The sequence below is a fragment of the Pristiophorus japonicus genome, chromosome 1 (assembly GCF_044704955.1).
Source record: "Pristiophorus japonicus isolate sPriJap1 chromosome 1, sPriJap1.hap1, whole genome shotgun sequence".
Lineage (NCBI taxonomy): Eukaryota > Metazoa > Chordata > Chondrichthyes > Pristiophoridae > Pristiophorus > Pristiophorus japonicus.
In genome coordinates this window covers 47,313,041-47,336,782 of record NC_091977.1, presented here as the reverse complement: position 1 = coordinate 47,336,782, position 23,742 = coordinate 47,313,041, and the positions used below count along the sequence as shown (strand labels likewise).

The 23,742-nt window shown below is 43.5% G+C and overlaps 1 protein-coding gene across 4 annotated transcripts in view; it reads right to left on the bottom strand.

Annotated features, from left to right (window-relative positions):
• The window catches only part of LOC139263364 (neurolysin, mitochondrial-like), a 55,331-nt gene extending 36,279 nt beyond the window's left edge, over positions 1-19,052 (bottom strand). The window contains exons 1-7 of one of the 4 annotated variants that reach the window (XM_070879344.1): positions 18,871-19,052; positions 8,817-9,070; positions 6,591-6,739; positions 5,553-5,660; positions 5,180-5,282; positions 1,779-1,939; positions 345-480 (exon numbers count right to left, since the gene is read on the bottom strand). In XM_070879344.1, the coding sequence (XP_070735445.1) occupies positions 345-480; positions 1,779-1,939; positions 5,180-5,282; positions 5,553-5,660; positions 6,591-6,739; positions 8,817-9,070; positions 18,871-19,007 (1,048 nt within the window). In that variant the 5' untranslated portion in view covers positions 19,008-19,052. Of the gene's footprint in view, positions 1-344; positions 481-1,778; positions 1,940-5,179; positions 5,283-5,552; positions 5,661-6,590; positions 6,740-8,816; positions 9,071-16,666; positions 16,687-18,645; positions 18,719-18,870 lie in introns of those variants that run through there. The other 3 variants (XM_070879353.1, XM_070879363.1, XM_070879373.1) reach the window with 3 other exon arrangements.
• Positions 19,053-23,742: the final 4,690 nt, after the last annotated feature.

Genomic DNA, 23,742 nt, shown 5'->3' with positions numbered 1-23,742 from the left:
GTGTCAAAAAACAGTAGACAGTAATCCAGATGAGGCAGTACTAGCACTCCGGACAAACTCAATCACTTCTCGAGATCTGTACTCTACTCGTCTGGCTGTTCAACCAGCGATTCCATTTGCTCTCTCCTGTTTTGCTTTTGCACACTGTTCTGACTATCTGACATGAACGTTAAATCTACAGCAAACACTTGTCACACCAGTGTACACAATGATAAGAAAGAGAAGAACCGTTGTTGTCAAACATCTTATCAGCAAGATAGTGGGCAGCCGGGATATTTTAAATTCCATTTGTTTGCTGATGAATATGTCTTATAAACAATCTTTTAAATTAAAAAGGAACAAACCTAAGAATTTGCCAACATTTTGCGTTTTTTTGGCCATGTTCATCTCAAGTACAAAGTCAGCATGAGAACTAAAACCCAGGAGTCCTGCTGCCTTTGCTCGAAGTGGAATCAGCTTTTCAAGAATTCGTGTGTTTTCCTGCCAATAAAATACCATGAAAATTAATCCACTGACTCAACCTAATACATTTTCTAAATGGAAGTTTGTGTTTTCTTTTTCAAGTTTTAAGATATAGAGCAGTAAATAAGGCCTGCCATCAAAACATTTTTACATTTAAAAAAAAAAATTATTTCTTCCAATTATCCTTCGCAACCCCACAGATTACACAGTGCAGAGAGATCCTTTCAACAACTTGTATTTATATAGCACCTTTAATGCAGTAAAATATCCCAAGGAACTTCATAGGAGTGTTAGCAAACAACATTTGATACCGAGCCACATAAGGAGATACTAGGACAGACGCTTGGTCAAAGAGGTAGCTTTTAAGGAGTGTCTTAAAGGAGGAGGAGAGAGAGGCAGAGGGGTTTAGGGAGGGAATTACACAGCTTAGGACCTAGGCAGCTGAAGGCACAACCACCAATAGTGGATCGATTAAAATCAGGGATGCGCAAGAGGCCAACATTGGACGGGCGCAGAGATTTCGGAGGGTTTTTGGACTGGAGGAGATTATAGTGATAGGAATTTGTGGATTGAGGTGAGGAAAGGGGAGGGAGAGAGATGCGAAAGCCAGTCTAGCATAAGGTATTATGATCTCCATTGAGGTTGCGAATAAATGCACTTACAGCAGTGAGTAGACTATATAAGTCCGCTTCCCTATTCTGAAGATGGAGAGAAAGCACACAGCAGTGCATTCCATCTAGTGATTTATCATAGGGTAGAGCTGTCCCAGTGATTTATAATAAATAGTCTTTTATTTTAAGAATCACAAGTTTCCCCTAAAGGCTATTGGGCTAAGTAAAATGACCACACATTAAATTGATCTATGTGACCAGCTGCCACACTGGTAACAGCTATAAATAGATTAAGGCTAAGTATGAAATCTGTCAGATTAAATTTCAAGCCATGAACTGGAAAACTTGTGACAGTTGCATGTTATACAGAGACACTTAAAAAAAAAAACAACCCTGTTATTTACAAACAGCACTATCCCAAGTCTCACTCTTTTATGCAGATTTGCAATTTTTTGGAGATCCCTCTCATAATTTCTCAGAAGATAACCAAAATATCACCAGATTCTAAAATCCGTGAATTCTGTATCAATTTAAGTTCAAGCATTTTACCACCATCCTATTCAAGCATGTGGACAGTGACTGCAACATAGACCCATCTTTGTTTATTTTAAACCCTCGGGGGCAGGAGGCAATAATCATGCTAAATTAGACTTCTGGAAATGAGTATTTGTGCGATATGTTTGTAACATCGTAACCTCATCTTACCTCTTTACATCTAGAATTAAAAGCTGCTTCCATTTTTCTTCTGGTTTCAGGGACATAACATTCTTTTACTGTGGGCATGTAGTGGGGGTACTTCAAGGTCACCTTATATTTGTTATCATCAGTCTTTTCCAAATCACCAAGAAAGTCTTCCGGGAGGCCACCTATGATGAACATCCAAACTAAGTTTTCGACTGTACACAGTAAACTGGATTATCAGAACAAATTTAGATAATTAAGAATTAAACCAAATGTACCCTTTAATAATGGATTTTGGGGTATTTTCTCACAACAGGTGGGGCTACATGCATCTTTAGTAACATCTTAGAAATTAATATCTTTATCCCCAAATCAATAGTCATTAACATATGCAGATAATTACAGAAAACTAGTAATGTCATAACTGCAAAGCCTTCCTTCCATTTGACTTGTTTTGTTCCCCTCGCCACCTCCTTGCTGGGTTACCGTTCCATGGGGGCCATTCACTATGTCATACCTCTGACACAACCACTCAATGAGTGACAGCAGGCTATTCAATCATGTGAGGGAAGTTCCGGCATAGCTGAGCTTGATCTTGTCCACCTCGACATTTGTCCATGTGCAAACTTTCTATTGGGGTCACTGGATAGCAATCAAGAGTGACGATTTTCTCCTCTACAAAATAAGGTCACTTAAACACTCGACTGTTTGTGTAACTGGTCCATCTTTTTAAAAACCACAATAAATTTGAGTTTCTTTGCAGTATATTGTAAAATCTTTTTTTTTTTAAATTCATTCATGAGATGTGGGCATTGCTGACAAGGCCAGCATTTATTGCCCATCCCTAACTGTCCTGGAGAAGGTGGTGGTGACTTGCAATCCATGTGGTGTTCTTTGTAGCTGTTTGGTACAAGAGTGGCTTGCTGGGCCATTTCAGAAGGAAGTTAAGAGTCAACCACAATGCTGTGGGTGTGGAGTCACATTTCGGCCAGACCTAGTAAGGATGGCAGATGTCCTTCCCTAAAGAACATTGGTGAAATAGATGTGGTTTTATGACAATCATGGTCACGGTCACCATTACTGACACTAGCTTTTTAATTCCAGATTTATTTAATGAACTGAATTTAAATTCCCCAGCTGGTGGGATTTGAACTCATGTCGCCAGATCATAGTCCAGGCCTCTGGATTACTAGCCCAGTAACATAACCACTATGCTACCATACCCACTTGCATTATAAAGTAACATTAGACAAACATGTTTTTTTAACATTACGGTTCTATTTGCTTTCTTTCTTTTTCTGTTTGATTTGTTTAGTTTTCCACACAAATTATTTGAACAGTTCACCTCCGCAAAACATAACAGAAAAATTGGTACAGCATTATAAAACTTACTTCACTTCCTTAAATATTTACTTAAGTACAAACCCTAAATAGAAGCATTCCATCAAATGGCTCTGGAAAGCAATCTCGACAAAAGCATTTGGTTACTTTGTACCAGACAGATCTGTTACTCCTAACAGAACAAGATTCCTCGCTACAAAATATATACACGCAAGAAAGTTACCCGAGCATGTCAGAAACCCAGGCTGTTGAGCGAAGCATAAAAGGAAGTAGCAGAGGCCTTGACCATCATTTTCCAGTCTTCTTTGGATTCAGGCATGGTGCCTGAGGACTGCTAATGTAGTGCCCTTGTTTAAGAAGGGAGAAAGAGATAGGCCGAGTCAGCCTAACCTCAGTGGTGCGAAAATTATTGGAAAAAATCCTGAAGGACAGGATAAATCTACATTAAAAAAAGCAAGGATTAATCAGGAACAGTCAGCACGGATTTGTTACAGGAAGATCATGCTTGACTAACCTGACTGAAATTTTCGAGGAGGTAACAAGGATGGGCGATGAGGGTCATGCGTATGATTTAGTATATATGGACTTTAGCAAAGCTTTTGATAAGGTCCCACATGGCAGATTGGTCACGAAGGTAAAAGCCCATGGGATCCAGGGCAAAGTGGCAAGTTGGATCCAAAATTGGCTATGAGGTAGGAAGCAAAGGGTAATGGTTGATGGATGTTTTTGTGACTGGAAAGATGTTTCCAGTGGGGTTCCGCAGGGCTCAGTACTGGGTCCCTTGTTTTTTGTGGTGCAGGTATACATCAATGATCTAGATTTGAATATAGGGGGTATGATTAAGAAGTTTGCAGATGACACTAAAATTGGCTGTGTGGTCGATAATAAAGAGGAAAGTCATGGACTGCAGGAGGATATCAATCTACTGGTCAGGTGGGCAGAATAGTGGTAAATAGAATTTAATTTAGAGAAGTGTGAGGTAGTGCACTTGGGGAGGGCTAATAAGGAAAGGGTATACACATTGAACGGTAGGCCACTTAGAAGTGCAGATGAACAAAGGGACCTTGGAGTCCTTGTCCACAGATCCCTGAAAGGAGCAGACCAGGTGGATAAGGTGGTTACGAAGGCATATGGAATGCTTGCCTTTATTGGCCGAGGCATAGAATACAAGAGCAGGGAGGTTATGCTTAAATTGTATAATACACTGGTTAGGCCACAGCTGGAACACTGCGTGCAGTTCTGGTCGCCGCATTATAGGAAGGACATGATTGCACCGGAGAGGATACAGAGGAGATTTACGAGGATGCTGCCTGGAATGGAGAATCTGAGCTATGAGGACAGATTGGATAGGCTTGGTTTGTTCTCCTTGGAGCGGAGGAGGCCGAGAGGAGACCTCATTGAGGTGTATAAAATTTTGAAGGGCCTGGATATAGTGGCTAGCAAGAGCCTATTTCCCTTGGTGGAAGGGCCAATTACAAGAGGGCATAGGTTTAAGGTGGTTGGTGGAAGGTTTAGGGGGCATGAGGACACGCTTCTTCACGCAGAGGGTTGTGGGGGTCTCGAAGGGTGGTAGATGCAGAAACCCTCACTACATTTAAAAGGTGTTTGGATGGGCACTTGAAGTGCTGTAACCTGCAGGGTTACGGACCTAGAGCTGGTAAGTGGGATGAGACTGGATAACCTCTTGTTGACTGCCGCAGATACGATGACAAGTACTTCAGGAAATCTAATACGGCCAGAGTGATCACCTGGACTAGTTTCAATCGCCTGGATAGGTCAGAGAGGAATTTTCCTAGATTTTTTTCCCCAATTGGCCTGGGGTTTTAATCTATTTTTCTGCCTCTCCCAGGAGATCGCATGACTCCGGGTGGGGTGGAGTGTAAAATGTTGCGATACATAGGGTATCGCAGTTGTGTGGGGCGAACTGGTTGGGCCTGTCTGCCATTGTTCAATAGTTTATATGTAACCTTCAAGGCTGCTGACCGAGGGCTGTGTGGCTCTTTGTCGGCCAGCATGGACACAACGGGCCGAAATGGCCTCCTTCTGCGCTGTGAATTTCAATGTTTCTAAACCATGGCTCATACCCAGTTCATCCCTGGTGAACAGAAGAACGGTAGTGTCCTCATTGAGATTTTTGTTGAAGTCAATACAGAGCTCATTGATTTGCTTTTTGATGGTTTTGAGTTCCTGAGAAAGACAGGAAGGATAAAATGTAAGTCAGTATTATCCAATGCCAAACTTAAAAACACAGTATGGCTGTTTTCTCAATTATTAAATTTTTTCACAGATCTTTTGAATTTAGTAGCTGTCCATCTGTATAAATCTACGCCACATGATTCCAAATGGATCTAGTGATGCAATGTTACATTGTCAGTGGAGTTTTAATATAATTGTAACTCATTTTTTGTGTCTGTATTTATCGTGGAAGATAATAATCATCTCCACTACTGAACCTACTGTTTGGATTTCTTCAGGCAGGTGCAATCCATTTCTTCTTCCCAGTTTCAGCAGTCTCTCCATGTATCGCTTGGCCTCTGGTTTCAGGCCCTTGGGATCACATTTTTCCTGTAATTATGCATGAAGCAGGAATTAATTTCAGATTTTGAAAACCGAGAAGGATTGGAGAGTTCAAATAAAAATGATGCGCAGAGTAATATCAAATAGTGAGACAAAGTGGGAGCATTTGTTCTCGCTAACAAGGCAGTCAGCTCATCGTACTTCAAACATGGCCAGCGATGGGCAGAGCTGTGCTTGTCCTTTTAAATACTGGCACACTAAGCTCTGCTTTGACCAAGTAGAGAAGTGGTGCAAGCAGGAGGTGTAACTCTGCACTGTCTGCTTGCATTACTCCACAGTACAGTACCACAGCTGACACCTAGTGTAGTCACTATTGCACTGTAGAAAAAGGCACATTTTCTTAAGTAAATTGTGTTTCTAATGAAACACCTTCTTTAGTTTCAGCTGCTGTAATTCTAAGGTGAGCTCATGCAATAACCTTGCTGTGCATCCGTGTCAAACAGTGTAAGTGCATTGCAAATACAAGAAAAAAAAGACGCATTTATTTAGCGTGCTTCATAACCTCAGGATGACCCAAAGTGTTTTACAGCCAATGAAGTACTTTTGAAGTGTAGTCACTATTGTCATGTAGGAAAAGTGGCAGCCAAGGTCTCACAAATAGCAATGAGATTATGACCAGATCATGTGTTTCAGTGATGTTGGTTGAGGGATAAATATTGGCCAGGACACCAGGGAGAACTCCCCTACTCTTCTTTAAATAGTGTCATCAAATCTTTAAAGGGCACCTGAGAGGGAAGATTGGGCCTCAGTTTAACATCTCATTTAAAAGGGAATTCTTTTTACTTCAGGAAAGAAAATGATCACTTTCCCTCAGTTAATAAGAGTACAATTCCTAAGATCCGTTTGATAATCTGCTGCATCTTTCAACCGAAGTCTGGATACAGCTGTCACTGCTGAAATATTAGTCAAAGCATTCACCTGTAGAGCCATAATCCGTTGAAACACATCGCCTCTCATAGACATGTCCACATCAAACTCTGAAAGCTTCTTGTCTGCCTCAGTGCTTGCAGCACGCACATCTTTGTGATGGGAAACATGTTTTAGAAAAGTCAGATTGCTGTGCCCCACTGAAAGAAAAAGGAAACAAGGATTAGGTGTATTTAAAAAAACATATATATTGAAAAGGGTACTAGTAGTGCAGCTAAGGAAAATACTTATTGAAAAAAATAAATTCTGCAATCCTGACTATGAGCAGTGGTGCAGAAAATGAAAGAAAAGACTTGCATTTATATAGTTCCTCATCACCTCTCTCAGAAATGTCTCAAAGCACTTCACATATATTTGAAGTGTAATGATTGCTGCTAGTTAGGAAAACGAGTATCACTTTACCAAACTTAAAATTAGTCATGTCTAGTTTAATAGACTAAGTGAAAATTGATACCTTGAAAGATAATTAGGGCTCAGAGTAAGCAACGTAAAGCCGAGTGCGTGATAAGAACAATGAGTACGAGAAGGAAATACTCAGAGTTTCATTCAGAGTTTTGTCAATTAACTCTAACTGCTGAATAAGATAACCTTTCATTGCAACTCTAGTAAAAAGGCTTTAATACGCAGTGAGTTTTTACATTGCTGGAATGAACTTTCATTCCCAAAAAGAAAGTTTGTTTTACCCAATGTTGCCATCCCAACTAGCGACAGGAGGTATGATGATTGGAATTACATTAAACATGCAATTTACTAAAGCGCCAATAGAAAGTCCACACAAAGGCCCAGAATTTCGTGGAGGTGTGCGCAATTCTAATGGTGCAATCTAGGGCCCATTTGTGGCACAAAAGAAAGGAATGTAATTATCTTCAGGAAACAAGGACAATTGCATGAGCAAGTAGGCACTCTCAAAGAAGTAATTTTTGACATTAATGGTTTACTATTATAAGCACTTCATATTTCAGCACATAAGTCTTAGCCTTGTCAAAATGTCCTAGATAGTATCTTTTTATGAGAATAGATAGGGCCAGCTGATAGGAAAAGCTTAATTCAATCACTACAAGTGTGGCGTTGAGACAAAACTCATATTGCTGGTTGGATTGATTAGTTAATCATTCTGTCCAGTTTTTATTCTAACTGGAAGGAAGAGTAACTTTTGGAAAGAAACATCAGGCTAGGTTTCAGACAAATTCGATCCTTGAATAACTGCATAAAGGGGTAGTCAATGACTGCAACTGGGATCTCTTACTCAACAGGATGGCCGCCAGAAAGGCAGTCCTCCAAATAAGGAACTTTAATCATCAGAATCAATGGTTTCAACATGCAATCGGTAGAAGAACCTGTTAGTGCCCTTGGCTGGCAAACAGGCTTTAATAAATAAAGAAATATAAGTTTATCCTTGAAGATACTGGAGATAGATGAATAAGAATTTGTTAAGGAGAATTGGAGATTCTTAAGGAAAACATAGATAGGCTCCGACTAAGGGTCATCGACCTGAAACGTTAACTGTTTCTCTCACCACAGATACTGCCTGATCTGCTGAGTATTTTCAGATTTCCAGTATCCTAAATATTTTGCTTTTGTATATAGCCTCCCCACTTGGCTAGACTTTCCACCTGTCCCGCCCAATCCAACATGGCAGCAGTGTGGCACTTTTTCCCAAATCTCACCTTGGTCTCTCCCCTTACACTTCTGGCAGCATCTCCTCCTTTAAGCACCTCACCTTGTTCTACCCCCTTATTTCTAACCTCTCCTTTAAAATCCACACTCACTACTGCCCAGCACACCCCACTCTGAGAAGGAGAAAAATATTTAATTGTCAGCATAGACATTGTTATAGACTTCTCCCGCTCCATCTGTTTTTCAATTAACCTGAGGTGGGGGGAGTGAAAGCTGCTTAGGGACACACCCCATCGTGTTCCAGCTTCCATTTCCTAGTGCATGAGTGACAGCGGTATGCTTGCCCATCTGTGGGCAGGTGTAGGTCAATGACATACAATTTGAGGGAATATGCCCTCAGACATGCTTCTTGTGATTTTTGCCCTTTGAATTCTAGATGCAGGGGTCAGCTGTTAGGCCCAGGCAAAATGCATTCTCCTGACTATTGGTACATTTATAGGTTGGTTTTAAAATACACAAATTGCCCAACCCTATAATGGCATTTCAATTGCAAGTCAAACTCAATCACAATGTGATTTTATTTACTGTCTGATGACTTACCAGCATACTCAATTTCCACATCTGCTAGAGCCTTCAAAGTGTTTTCATATGTGACTTCTTTAATATCTAGTGCTCCGACACTGTCATACACTTGCATGGTTTTACGAATGAGAGCATCTGTCTGAGATTTGACTTGATCTGGTGTTAGATCCCATTGAAACCTGTTAATGTCCATTATTTTTGATGAATTTGTTTGACGGTCAAGAACAATTGCTGCTCCTGTAGGTACTGTGGGGAAAGTCTGTGAACACAAGCTTTAAAAAATTTAAATAATAAATATTTTAAACTGACAAGCGTTTTGTATAGTTTTGCAATGAAAATTAACACATTGTGCTGTGTAAATTTGAATTTATAACGTAAAATCATTCAGAAAAAAAACTATTTTGTCTTACAACATGACAGGCATAGAACATACCTGGACCTTCATACATTCTTGTTACTCTAAAGTGCTTTACTTTTTAGTTTGATCATGAGCAGGTAGCTTCATATAAAGTGATGTTCCTCTGATGGTTCAGTGGGTAAATGCACTGCATGATGTGACATTGATCTCTACAGTTCATTAAGTTACAAGGTTCAGGTAAGGCGCAGTGCTGATCTAGACAATCTCACCCAGCCAGCAACCACTATAATTGAACTCAGAGACTCAGGCTGCTAAAAAGCAAACTCAATCAGGCCTTACTCCTGACTGCAATCCAGTGCCCTTTGCTGAAAGTATGTACCTGTGTGGGAGACAATATAATCGGACTGAGGTATGGTCACGTGGTTGCCTCGGTTCCTGACCCTCAGTTTCCAGCCTCTCAGGGATGAGGTTTGCCGCCCATGAAATTTTGCCTGAATCACTAACGTTAGCAGAGGAAAGGGCAAAGAATTAAACCGTTGTTAAAAATTAGCCCATACTGCTAGCTGCAAAAAGGAATTTGGGATAGTATAGCCCATTAATTCAACTCCAATGCTATCCAGAATAGCCCAAAAGAACATTTGAGGTGTAGCTGTCCCAGAATTTGTTTTTTTAAATGCATTAAACATAATTAGCCCAGTGGCACTGAAAAACACGTGTAAACTTAACAAAAGCAACAAAGTTGCTATCTACTAATTTTTTTTTACCAAACCAATTGTTCAACATTAATGGGATAAGAGCGTGTTATTCAATGTACCCATACTACACAAAAACTCTCCTTTAAGCAGAGTCAGACTGAAAACAATAAGTTACAAATAATATCTAATAACTTTCAATTCTTATTCAGTACAAAGCACTGTCAAGGGAACTCTTCCAAGAAGGCAGCAACTACTGTAAATCAAAGGAAATGGAAGTAAGACATGTCTGATGACTTTGTCTCTCTAAAAAAAATAGCACAGGGCAACTATTCAGGAATGTTTCAACCGGGTCTTCATAGAGTGAAGAGCAACGAGGACAAAGACCGACAATCCTTTTCTAAAATATCTTGATTGCATCAATCATTTATAAAGCATTCAAGACAATCTCAAAGTTTAATTGGTGTTGTGCAAGAATAAAGCAGTCCCAATGGTCCTCACGTGATCAATTTATAATAGCTACAGTCCAATTCAACTTACTTACCATTTTCTTCCCTCTCATATTCTTTACTTGGTTGCGGAAATGTAGACAGACTGTCATGGATTAAATAAGCGTAACCCCAGTGAGCAAGTGTGAAACCGTAATACTCAACAATTGAAAAAAAAATCACACAATGGCAGTATGGGTTTCCTTCCTAATCTCTCTCCTGTCTGATTTCCACCTCTGTCTGTCTGACTTTTGCTCATTTGTGGCTCCACATCCAGAGTCAAAGAATGGTAATGCAAGTAAAACGACCTTCTTCTACGAGGTGAAACTAGTCTATTCTCTGTTGGAAAGAGGGGACGGAGGTCAGAACAGTCAGGACTCAGAAAAAGAGACTGAGAAGTACATTAGACAGAAGAGGGAAAAGAAGCAAACAGAGTTGAAAAAAGGAATTCTAGGCAGTACATCAGAGATCAAAAACCAGGTAGCACTGACTTAATGAAGAAGGCATTCAGAGGATCTGGATGCGAGGCATTAGGTATTGAAGGTATAGCGTGAGGGAAGAAGTTCAATGTTTCATATAAAATCCCAAGCGTTAATTCATCACTGTACTGGGTAATGGTAGCTCAGGCGTGAAAGGTAAATATACAAAACAGATGTGGAAGGAATGGAGATGAACATGCAATTACAAAGGGATGAAGACAGAGTAGGCTAAACTGGACTGGGATGAAAGATTAAAGGGTAAGATGGTAGAAAATCAATGGCAGACATTTAAGGAGGTATTTCATAACTCTCAGGAAAGATACGTTTCTGTGAGAAAGAAAGACCCGTCCGTGGCTAACCAAGGAAGTTAAGGATGGTATCAAACTGAAAACAAAGGCATACAACGTTGTGAAGATTAGTGGTAGGCCAGAGGATTGGGAAATTTTTATGAACCAACAAAGGATGACTAAAAAACGAGAAGATAGATGATGAGAGTAAACTAGCAAGAAATATAAAAAGACAGTAAGAGCTTTTACAGGTATATAAAAAGGAAGAGAGTAGCTAAAGTAAACGTTGGTCCCTTACAGGATGAGAATGGTGAAGTAATAATGGGAAACAAAGAAATGGCAGAGAATTTGAACAAATATTTTGTATTGGTCTTCATGGTAGAAGACACTAAAAGCATCCCAATAATAGATAATCAAGGGGCTATTGGGAGGGGAGGGTTGGGGGGGGGGGGGGGGGAGAAACGTAAAACAAGCACTATCACTTGAGAAAAAGTACTAGGCAAACTAATGGGACCAAAGATGGACAAATCCCCTGGACCCGATGGCCTGCATCCTAGGGTCTTAAAAGAAGTGGCTGCAGAGATAGTGTATGCATTGGTTGTAATCTATCAAAATTCCCTGGATTCTGGGGAGGTCCCAGCAGATTGGAAAACTGCAAATATAACATCCCTATTTATGAAAGGAGGGAGACAGAAAGCAGGAAACGAGAGACCAGTTAGCCTAACATCTGTCATTGTGAAAATGCTGGAATCTATTATTAAGGATGTAGTAGCAGGACATTTAGAAAATTATAATACAGTCAAGCAGAGTCAGGATGGTTTTATGAAAGGGAAATCATGTTTGACAAATTTGCTGGAGTTCTTTGAGGATATAATGAGCTGGAAGCAGGGTAGATGTCGTGTATTTGGATTTCCAGAAGGCATTCGATAAGGCGCCACATAAAAGGTTACTGCACAAGATAAAAGCTCACGGGGTTGGGGGTAATATATTAGCATTGATAGAGGATTGGCTAACTAACAGAAAACAGAGTCTGGATAAATGGGTAATTTTCAGGTTGGCAAACTGTAACAAGTGGGGTGCCACATGGATCGGTGCTGGGGCCTCAACTATTTACAATCTATATTATTGACTTGGATGAAGGGACCGAGTGCAATGTAGCCAAACTTGCTAATGATACAAAGAAAGGTGGGAAAGCAAGTTGTGAGGAGGATGCAAAGATTCTGCAAAGGAATATAGACAGGCTAAGTGAGTGGGCAAAAATTTTGCAGATGGAGTATAATGTGGGAAAATGTGAAGTTATCCACTTTGGTAGATAAAATAAAAAAGCAAATTATTATTTAAATGGGGAAAAATTGCAAAATGCTGCGGTACATAGGGATCTGGGGGTCCTTATACACGAAACACAAAAAGTTAGCATGCAGGGACAGTAGGCAATTAAGGCGGCAAATGGAATGTTGGCCTTTATTGTAAAGGGGATGGAGTATAAAAGTAGGGAAGTCCTGCTACAACTGTACCACATCTAGATTGCTGAGTACAATTTTGGTCTCCTTATTTAAGGAGGGATATACTGGCATTGAGGCAGTTCAGAGATGGTTCACAAGGTTGATTTCTGGGATGAAGGGGTAGTCTTATGAAGAAAGTTTGAGCAGGTTGGGCCTTTACTCATTGGAGTTTAGAAGAATGAGAGGCGATATTGAAACATATAAGATTCTGAGGGGGCTTGACATGGTAGATGCAGAGAGGATGTTTCCTCTCGTGGGGGAATCTAGAACTAGGGGGCATATTTTCAGAATAAGGGGTTGCCCATTTGAACCGGAAATGAGGAGGAATTTCTTCTCTCAGAGTGTCGTGAATCTTTGGAATTCTCTACCCCAGAGAGCTGTGGAGGCTGGGTTATTGAAAATATTTAAGGCAGAGATAGACAGATTTTTGAACGATAAAGCTATGGGGAGCAGGCAGGGAAGTGGAGTTGAGGCCACGATCAGATAAGCAATGATCTTATTAAATGGCAGAGCAGGCTCGAGGTGCCAAATGGCCTACTCCTGCTCCTATTTGTTATGTTCTTATTAAATGGTAGGATACTGAGAACTGTCAAGGAACAAGGGACCTTGGAGTGCAAGTCCACAGATCCCTGAAAGTAGCAGACCAGGTTGTTAAGATGATTAAGAAGGCATACGGAATGCTTGCCTTTATTAGCCGAGGGACAGAATACAAGAGCAAGGGGGGTGTTATGATTGAACTGTATAAAACACTGGTTAGGCCACAGCTGGAGTACTGCGTGCAGTTCTGGTCACCGCATTACAGGAAGGACGTGATTGCATTGGATAGGGTACAGAGGAGATTTACAAGGATGTTGCCGGGAATGGAGAATCTAAGAAACATAGAAAACATAGAAAATAGGTGCAGGAGTAGGCCATTCGGCCCTTCTAGCCTGCACCGCCATTCAATGAGTTCATGGCTGAACATTCAACTTCAGTAAGCTATGAGGACAGAGTAGATAGGCTGGATTTGTTTTCACTGGAACAGAGGAGGCTGAGGGGAGACCTCATTGAGGTGTATAAAATTATGAGGGGCCTAAATATAGAGGATAGAAAGGGCCTATTTCCCTGAGCAGAGGGGTCAACAACCAGGGGGCATAAATTTAAAGTAATTGGTAGAAGGTTTAGAAGGGATTTGAGGGGAAATTTCTTCACGCAGAGGGTTGTGGGGGTCTGGAACTCACTGCCTGAAAGGGTGGTAGAGGCAGAAACCCTCACCACATTTTTAAAATTCTTGGATATGCACTTGAAGTGCTGTAACCTGCAGCGTTACAGTCATAGAGCTGGACAGTGGGATTTGTTGGCCGGCATGGACACGATGGGCCGAAATGACCTCTTTCCGTGCTGTAAACTTCTATGATTCAAATGGTAAAAATGCAAATAGATAGTGGGGCCACATGCAACATGCTACCTCAGATATTTACCTAAAGGCTTGAAGGTAAATGAATCTAAGACAACACTGTCACTATATGACAACCATGCAACCTTTCCTGTGGTAGCAACTTGTAATGTGCCACTGGAAAATACAAAGAACAAGAAAAAGTACGCTGTGTCCTTTGTGATCATTGAGGGCCAAAGTGCACCACTGATTGATTCACGCACTGTGCAACAGCTACAACTGATACAAGTACAGCATCAAAATATCACGGTGATAAATGAACTACGCGAATCGCAAACTGCGAACAATGCTAATATCTCACTAGCGTGTCAGCAATGCGTATCCAGATGTGTTTAAGGGACTTGGACACATGCCAGGGACAGTTCACCTTGAACTTCGTGAATCAGCGACACCAGCTGTAATGCCACCCAGAGGGGTGCCAATAGCGTTCAAACAAACGCTGAAAGAGGAACTTGATCATTTGGAAGAACGACAAATCATCACAAAATTTGTTGAACCAACGGACTGGGTATCCAGTCAAGTGACTGTAAAAAAAAACAAATGGAAAGATACGAGTATGTATCGAACCTCATCATCTGAACAGTACCCTGAAAAGCAGACACTATCCACTTCCTGTGATCAGTGACATCTTGCCACAGATGTCAAATGTAAAGGTCTTACTAAAGCAAGGAGGGTTTCTTGCAATGTGAACTAGACACAGAATCCTCCTACCTCACGACCTTCCAGACTCCATGGGGACGATCGTGATATAATAGAATGCCATTTGGCATCAGCCCTGCCCCAGAAATCTTCCAGCAGAAACTAGACCAGAACCTCAAGGGTCTAGATGGAAGCTACAAGATTGCAGACGATATCTTGATCACTGGACACAGTGAGACACTTAAAGAGGCCAGTCACGATCATGATGCAAACTTATGCAAATTCGTGCAGAGATAAGAACATAAGAATATAAGAAATAGGAACAGGAGTAGGCCATACAGCCTCTCGAGCCTGCACCACCATTCAATAAGATCATGGCTGATCTGATCATGGACTCAGCTCCGCTTCCCTGCCCGCTCCCCATAACCCCTTATCGTTTAAGAAACTGTCTATTTCTGTCTTAAATTTATTCAATGTCCAATTTTCCACAGCTCTCTGAGGCAGCGAATTCCACAGATTTACAACTTTTTGAGAGAAGGAATTTCGCCTCATCTCACTTTTAAATGGGCAGCCCCTTATTCTAAGATCATGCCCTCTAGTTCTAGTGTCCCCCATCAGTGGAAACATCCTCTCTACATCCACCTTGTCACCTATGCCCCCTTATAATCTTATACGTTTCGATAAGATCACCTCTCATTCTTCTGAATTCCAATGAGTAGAGGCCCAACTTACTCAACCTTTCCTCATGAGTCAAACCCTTCATCTCCGGAATCAACCTAGTGAACCTTCTCTGAACTGCTCCAAAGCAAGTATATCCTTTCGTAAATATGGAAACCAAACTGCACGCAGTATTCCAGGGGTGTTCTCACCAATGCCCTATATAGCTGTAGCAAGACTTCCCTGCTTTTATACTCCATCCCCTTTGCAAGAAAGGCCAAGATTCCATTGGCCTTCCTGATCACTTGCTGTATCTGCAGACTATCCTTTTGTGTTTCGTGCACAAGTACCCCCAGGTCCCGCTGTACTGCAGCACTTTGCAATCTTTCTCCATTTAAATAATAACTTGCTCAAGATGCAGAGAGCAAAACATCAAACTAAATTTCGATAAGTTTGAATACAAGAGCTCCCAAATGAAATACATGGGACACATAATGTCTTGTGATGGGACTCAAAGCCAACCCAAGCAAAGTGGTCGCAATCAACGAAATGCAGAAACCGCAGGATGTCGCAGGTGTACAATGATCTGTCGACATGACAAAGTACCTTACAAAATTCTTGCCAGATTTTTCAGACCTCAGCGAGCCTCTGTGACGGCTTGCTCAAAGACACGGTCTGGAATTGGACTGCAGAACAAGACAAAGCGTTTGAAGCTATCAAACAACGCGTGACAGATTCTCTGGTGCTCAAGTACTTTGACCCCAAACTTGCAACCGAAGGTCAAGGTGATGCTTCGAGCAAGGGTCTTTGGTTGTCCCTGTTGTAGAAGGATGAACCCATCACATACGCAAGCTGAGCACTCACTCCAGCAGAAAAGCGATACTCTCAAATCGAAAAGGAGCTGCTTGCTCAAGACTTCGGAATGGAACAAAATCATCAATATGTATACGGTCACAAGATCACGCTGTGGACAGGCCGCAAGCTGTTATCTGCAGCACCCAAGCAACTACAATGTCTGCTCATTCGGCTCAACCAATATGACGGCAAAATAAGCTACCAGGAAAAGAAATGTACCGAGCAGAGACCCTCTCGTGTGCATACCTCGAAAATGTGGTGAGATCACCAACTGAAATTGCAGTGGAATGCATCCACATGGTGGACTTTCTCCCACTCTCCAAACAAGGACTGACTGACTACCATACAATGCACAACTGCAAGCGACTCCACATTACAACTGTCCATACAACAAATCACAATGGGATAGCCAGAAACGACACATGAATGCCCGCCTGAAACGCATACATACTTCAAAAAGTTTGTTACGAACTCACAATACAGGATGGCATAGTCTTCAAAGGCTACCGCTGTGTCATACCAAAATCCCAGAGATCCGACATTCGTCAGCGACTTCATGCTGCTCGCACGGGAGACGAGAGCACTCTTCGACGTGCCAGAGAATCCGTTTACTGGCCAGGACTGAACAGTGACATAAAAGATTATGTTTCAACGTGTGTAACACCTGTTAATCGAGCCAACCAAAAGAGCCATTGATAAGTCACGACCTCCCTCAGAGACAGTGGGAAAAGATTGGTTGTGACATATTCACACTCGATGGCCAAGACTACTTATGCACAGTGGACTACTACTCGGGCTATTTCGAGATAGACAATCTGCACGGAAAGAAAGATGCTAGAGTCATCATCAAACTCAAGAAACACTTCTTCAACCACGGTATTCCAGACACGGTTCAATCAGACAATGGACCTCCCTTCAACTCACAACAATTCACAAACTTTGCCACAAAACATGGTTTCGATTTCACAAGCTCACCAGAATATCCACAAAGCAACGGAAAGATTGAGAACGCGGTTAAGCTCCCAAAGCGTTTAATCAAGAAGACTAAGACTGTGGTGACTTCTACATGAACCTTCTCATCTGGCGAAACACACCAAATTAAGGTCTTGATATTTCACCAGCACAATGCCGCACAAAGACAAACATCCCAATCGCAAACGCACTACTCAAACCAAGAATCATACACATCATAGTCAACAAAGAAAACAACTATGCCAAACATGCATACTATTACAACAGAAGTGCTACAGCACTTCCTACACTGCAGGAAAGAGAAACTTGCGACTCAAACAAATGCGAGACAGCAAAGTATGGCAAAAAGCTCAGGTTCAGAAACAAATTGGCATTTGGTCATATCAGGTCATTACAGAAAATCGCTGAGTATCACTGAAATAGGAAACATCTTAGAAAGAATGCTGAGACATTCATCGAAACTCCAGAGATCTCAGTGACACCCATACACGATCCACTGCCAACATAGCCAACATGCGAAACAGCACTTCAATGACAACACGTGAAAACAGGGATATGTTGCCTGATATTTCCCCTCAGAGCAATGATAAAGCGATCAGTGCACAGAACACCACTGAAACAACCAGTTTGAGGTGAAGCAACAGAGTCTGCACAATACCAAAATACCTGGAACACTATGTACAGAAATAAGAAATCATGGACACTTGGATAAAGAAACAGTAAGACAAGGTTTTTGTTAATTGTTTGTTAAACTTGTAGTTGTTTACCAGTTTATATTGAAGCTCACTTCAATTCACTTTGTTTCTTATGAAAGGAAAGGTGCAATGATAGAATGTATAGCGCCCTCTAGCTAGGAGGTATAGTGCCCTCAATCTGTATGGAAAAAATCTCGTGTCTGTACCAGGATCACCATTTTAACTGCACATTGCTGAGTGAGCTCCAGAATAAAGAGAATTAAGTTGTTCAAGCTATCATTTACAACGTTAGTGGTCCTCTGGGTCCAGCCTCTGTGCATGCATCCATCCCTCCCTTCGCCTCACCATTGGTATCCCTGGCTTTGGTCGCCTGGTCCTCATACTCGAACTCCCTTCCTGAACTGAACCCCTCTGCCTCTAAGACCCTCCTTAAAACCCAGCTCTTTGCTTTTGGTCTCCAACCTTTCCAATATCTCCTGGGCTCAGCATCCACATTTTTCCAGTGAAAGACTTGGGGAATTTCTCTATGTTAAAGGAGCTGGATAAAATGCAACTTGCTGTTGTCCAGGTTTACAGCAGCAACATGGAAACAAATGCTAAATTCTTCCCAACAGATAATGCACCAGCAGCACTGACTGGCTCACACTCAGAATTCCTACTTTGCAGCCCAGGAACCCTAACCATTATTTACTGCTTGAGTAAACCCCAAAGGCAGTGGCTCCTACTCCACTTATGAACGGTTTGTGACAGTCTGGTTATTGTTCAGGGCTCTGGCCTGAGATGCGTACAGTTTAGCAATCGTTACCAGTCAATCAGTTGCAAGAGGCTTAAAGTTTCAGTTCTTTTTGTAGTAAGTCGCATTGTCCTCTCGCAGTTGATCGAGTGCTCACTTTAGGCTGAACTGCACGCACATTTTTGATTTGCAGCCATCCGTCGAACACTATCCACTGGAACGCAATGAACCGTGCAGCGCAGGTTATGCACCCGTCACTGGACAGCTGCACCATACTCACCGGCTTGTCCCAACGCAGCGACTCGGCCTCGCACCCGCCGGACTGCGGCAGTGCGCCTGCGCCAGGGCCCGCGTGGAACGTTGTGTGAACGGGCGCGAGCGGCACACGCGGGCGCACAGAACGATCCAGGCGGACATCGGGCCTCAACACTGAGCTGCACTGGTGCAGGCAGCAGGCGTTAGCAGCGAGCCACTGGCAGAGCAAGAGAGACGCACACTGGCGGGCGGGAGGAAATGCACCCATCCTTTTTTTTTTAAAGTCAACCTGTAGTGGGGTCAAGTCCCACTCCAGAGACCAAAGCACAAAAATCTTGGCTGACACACTCCAGTGCTGAGGGTAACTCAGGTGAATTCTCAGGTGGCTGAAGAGTCCAATGTGGGACCAACAGTCTCTGTCACAGGTGGGGCAGACAGTGGTTGAAGGAACGGGAGGGTGGGGGAGGTTGCCTTCTGCTGCCTGCGCTTGGCTTCGGCTTGCTCTCGGCGAAGACACTCGAGGTGTACAGCGCCTTCCCGGATGCTCTTCCTCCACTTTGGGCGGTCTTGGGCCAGGGATTCCCAGGTGTCGGTGGGGATGTTACATTTCTTAAAGGAGGCTTTGAGGGTGTCCTTGAAGCGTTTCCTCTGCCCACCTGGGGCTCGCTTGCCATGTCGGAGCTCCGAGTAGAGCACTTGTTTTGGGAGTCTTGTGTCAGGCATGCGGACGATGTGGCCCGCCCAGCGGAGCAGATTGAGTGTGTTCAGTGCTTCGATACTGAGGATGTTGGCCTGAGCAAGGACGCTGATGTTGGTGCGCCTATCCTGCCAGTGGATTTGCAGGATCTTGCGGAAGCAGCGTTGGTGGTTCTTCTCCAGTGTTTTGAGGTGCCTGCTGTATATAGTTCATGTTTCTGAGCCATATAGGAGAGCAGGTATCACCACTGCACTGTAGATCATGAGCTTAGTGATGGGTTTGAGGTCCTGGTTTTCAAACCCCCTTGCCACTGGACTAAGACCTTGCTCTGCTAAGTCCGTGTGGTAGTTGGTGTGCAACGGCCACCTCACGCTAAAAGAACTCACGCACAGGCATCTTCCACCCTTCCACTAAGCAAGACCCGGCGGGCAGGGGAAGGCCAGCTCAAGGAACAAGGTGGAGGTTACACCACCTTCTGGAAAGGCAAACCAGAGGAAGAACACCGCCTCCACGGAGAATCGGTTTCTCTGTGGGATGGAGTCGAGGACACTCATATCAAAGACGGAGTTTCGGTTGAGGAGATCCTCGAAGTGCTCCTTCCAGCGGGCACTGACTGCCTCCCTGTCCTTGATGAGCACCTCTCTGTTCTTGGCCAGTAGTGGAATAGGGCCTTGGGTGCTTGGGCCGTAGGTCATCTTGACTGCGCTGACGAATCCTCGCACGTCATGGTTGTCAGCTAGCTGCTGGATTTCTTGAGCTTTCTCCACCCACCATCTGTTCTTTAGGTTGCGAGTTTTCTGTTGAACCTTGGCCTTCAGACGTCTGTAGAGCTGCTTTTTTGCCCTTGAGTTGTGTTGCTGCTTCCAGTCCAAGAATGTCTTGTGCTTGCGGCAGATTAGCTCCTGGATCTCCTGGTCATTCTCGTTGAACCAGTCTTGGTGTTTCCTGGTTGAGTGACCAAGTGTGCATTCGCAGATGCTGATTATGGAAGCCTTGAGAGAAGACCAGGCACTATGGACACTCTGCGTCTCTGGGTCACTGGCAGTTGTCAAGTTGGTAGCGAGGCGCTGGTTGAATAGGGCTTTCTTAGCAGGACCTTTGAGTGCCCCGGCGTTGATTTTCCTGCGGCATTGTTTCTGTCGCAGTCTCTGTTTTGGGGCAGGGTGAATTAGGCGGTGGTCCGTCCAGCAGTCGTCATCTCCTGTCATGACGCGGGTGATGCGGACGCCTTTGCGGTCCCTCACTCGCTCGATGACGTAGTCTAGCAGATGCCAGTGCTTGGAGAGAGGGTGTTGCCATGAAGCTTTATACTTGTCTTTCTGACGGAACAGGGGTTATGATGAGGCCGGGTTCTAAACATTTCATCAGGAGGAGGGTGCCATTGGAGTTGGCTTTCCTTACCCGCTGTTTGCCAATCACACCTCCCCAGAGGTCTGGTGTTGAAGTCGCCGAGGAGGATCAGCTTGTCGCTCATTGGGACTCGGAACAGGGATTGTTCGAGGCTGGAGAACAATTCCTCTTTAGTCTCGACTGTAGCTTCCAGTGTTGGGGCATATGCGCTGAAGACCCTAGAGCACTGGTTCTGGGCTAGGGTGAGCCAAAGAGTCATGAGGTGTTCGTTTATCCTGCAGGGGGAGTCTCTGAGATGGCCCACTCGCTTGTTTTTTTACGGCAAAGCCAACCCCATGGAGGCAGCGTTCTGCTTCTGGTTTGCCTTTCCAGAAGAAGGTGTCGCCACCACCTTGTTCTTTGAGCAGGCCTTCCCCTGCCCGCCGGGTCTCATAAGAACATAAGAATTAGGAACAGGAGTAGGCCATCTAGCCCCTCGAGCCTGCTCCTCCATTCAAAAAGATCATGGCTGATCTGGCCGTGGACTCAGCTCCACTTACCCGCCCTCTCCCCATAACCCTTAATTCCCTTATTGGTTAAAAATCTATCTATCTGTGATTTAAATACATTCAATGAGCTAGCCTCAACTGCTTCCTTGGGCAGAGAATTCCACAGATTCACAACCCTCTGGGAGAAGAAATTCCTTCTCAACTCGGTTTTAAATTGGCTCCCCCGTATTTTGAGGCTGTGCCCCCGAGTTCTAGTCTCCCCGACCAGTGAAAACAACCTCTCTGCCTATATCTTGTCTATCCCTTTCATTATTTTAAATGTTTCTATAAGATCCTTCTGAACTCCAACGAGTAAAGACCCAGTCTACTCAATCTATCATCATAAGGTAACGCCCTCATCTCCGGAATCAGCCTAGTGAATCGTCTCTGTATCCCGTCCAAGGCTAAGTATATCCTTCTTTAAGTAAGGTGACCAAAACTGCACGCAGTACTCCCTGTGCGGCCTCACAAATACCCTATACAGTTGCAGCAGGACCTCCCTGCTTTTGTACTGCATCCCTCTCACAATGAAGGCCATAATTCCATTCACCTTCCTGATTACCTGCTGCACCTGCAAACTAATTTTTTGGGATTCATGCACAAGGACCCGATGGAGGGCACTCTACGCAGGGGTCCTCCCACTATTCATCGGGGACTTGGCCTGGAGGGTGGTGCACGGAGCAGTGCCGTGCAATAAATTTTTAAGCCGGTTCACGGACTCCCAGGCCGCCTGCAATTTCTGCGGTCTGGAGGAGTCCGTGTTCCATGTTTTTATTGAGTGTACGAGGTTGCAGCCCCTGTTCCATTATTTGAAGGGGCTGCTCCTGAAATTCTGGCTGCACTTCAGTCCCACACTCCTGATCTTTGGGCACCCTGAGCGGAGGGGAGCGGGTAGGTCCGAGGGCCTCCTCGTAGGACTGCTCCTGGGCACGGCCAAGGGTGCCATCAGCCGGTCCAGGCAGCGGGCGGTCGAGGGGGTCGTTCAACCTGACTGCCTGCCTCTCTTCCGCTCTTACATCCGGTCCAGGGTGTCCTTGGAGATGGAGCACGCGGTGTCCACCGGTACGCTCGCGGCCTTCCGCGAGAGGTGGGCACCGGAGGGACTGGAGTGCATCATCACGCCCGGCAACCAAATTTTAATTTGATTTTACGTTTTAAAGTTTAATTTGTTTTAATTGCCGGTGCTTTTAGTGTCCCCCTCTCCTTTTATAGGGGGCACTGGAAAAAGGAAAAATTTGATTTTAGTGCCAAAAAAAAAAAAAAAAAACACAAAAAAAATAAATAAAAAAGGGGCCTTGTAAATGTCTTGTGTGTGTCATCCAGGTAGGGTGGCACGGATACATGTTTTATGTTTTTGCAGTTTAACTCAAAAGAGTTTCATGCACAAGGACCCCCAGGTCTCTCTGCACCACAGCATGTTGTAATTTCTCCCCATTCAAATAATATTCCCTTTTACTGTTTTTTTTCTCAAGGTGGATGACCTCACATTTTCCGACATTGTATTCCATCTGCCAAACCTTAGCCCATTCGCTTAACCTATCTAAATCTCTTTGCAGCCTCTCTGTGTCCTCTACACAACCCGCTTTCCCACTAATCTTTGAGTCATCTGCAAATTTTGTTACACTACACTCTGTCCCCTCTTGCAGGTCATCTATGTATATTGTAAACAGTTGTGGTCCCAGCACCGATCCCTGTGGCACACTACTAACCACCAATTTCCAACCCGAAAAGGACCCATTTATCCCGATTCTCTGCTTTCTGTTAGCCAGCCAATTCTCTATCCATGCTAATACATTTTCTCTGACTCCGCGTACCTTTATCTTCTGCAGTAACCTTTTGTGTGGCACCTTATCGAATGCCTTTTGGAAATCTAAATACACCACATCCATCGGTACACCTCTATCCACCATGCTCGTTATATCCTCAAAGAATTCCAGTAAATTAGTTAAACATGATTTCCCCTTCATGAATCCATGTTGCATCTGCTTGATTGCACTATTCCTATCTAGATGTCCCGCTATTTCTTCCTTAATGATAGCTTCAAGCATTTTCCCCACTACAGATGTTAAACTAACCGGCCTATAGTTACCTGCCTTTTGTCTCCCCCTTTTTTAAACAGAGGCGTTACATTAGCTGCTTTCCAATCTGCTGGTACCTCCCCAGAGTCCAGAGAATTTTGGTAGATTATAACGAATGCATCTGCCATAACTTCCGCCATCTCTTTTAATACCCTGGGATGCATTTCATCAGGACCAGGGGACTTGTCTACCTTGTCTACCATTATCCTGTCCAGCACTACCTCCCTAGTGATAGTGATTGTCTC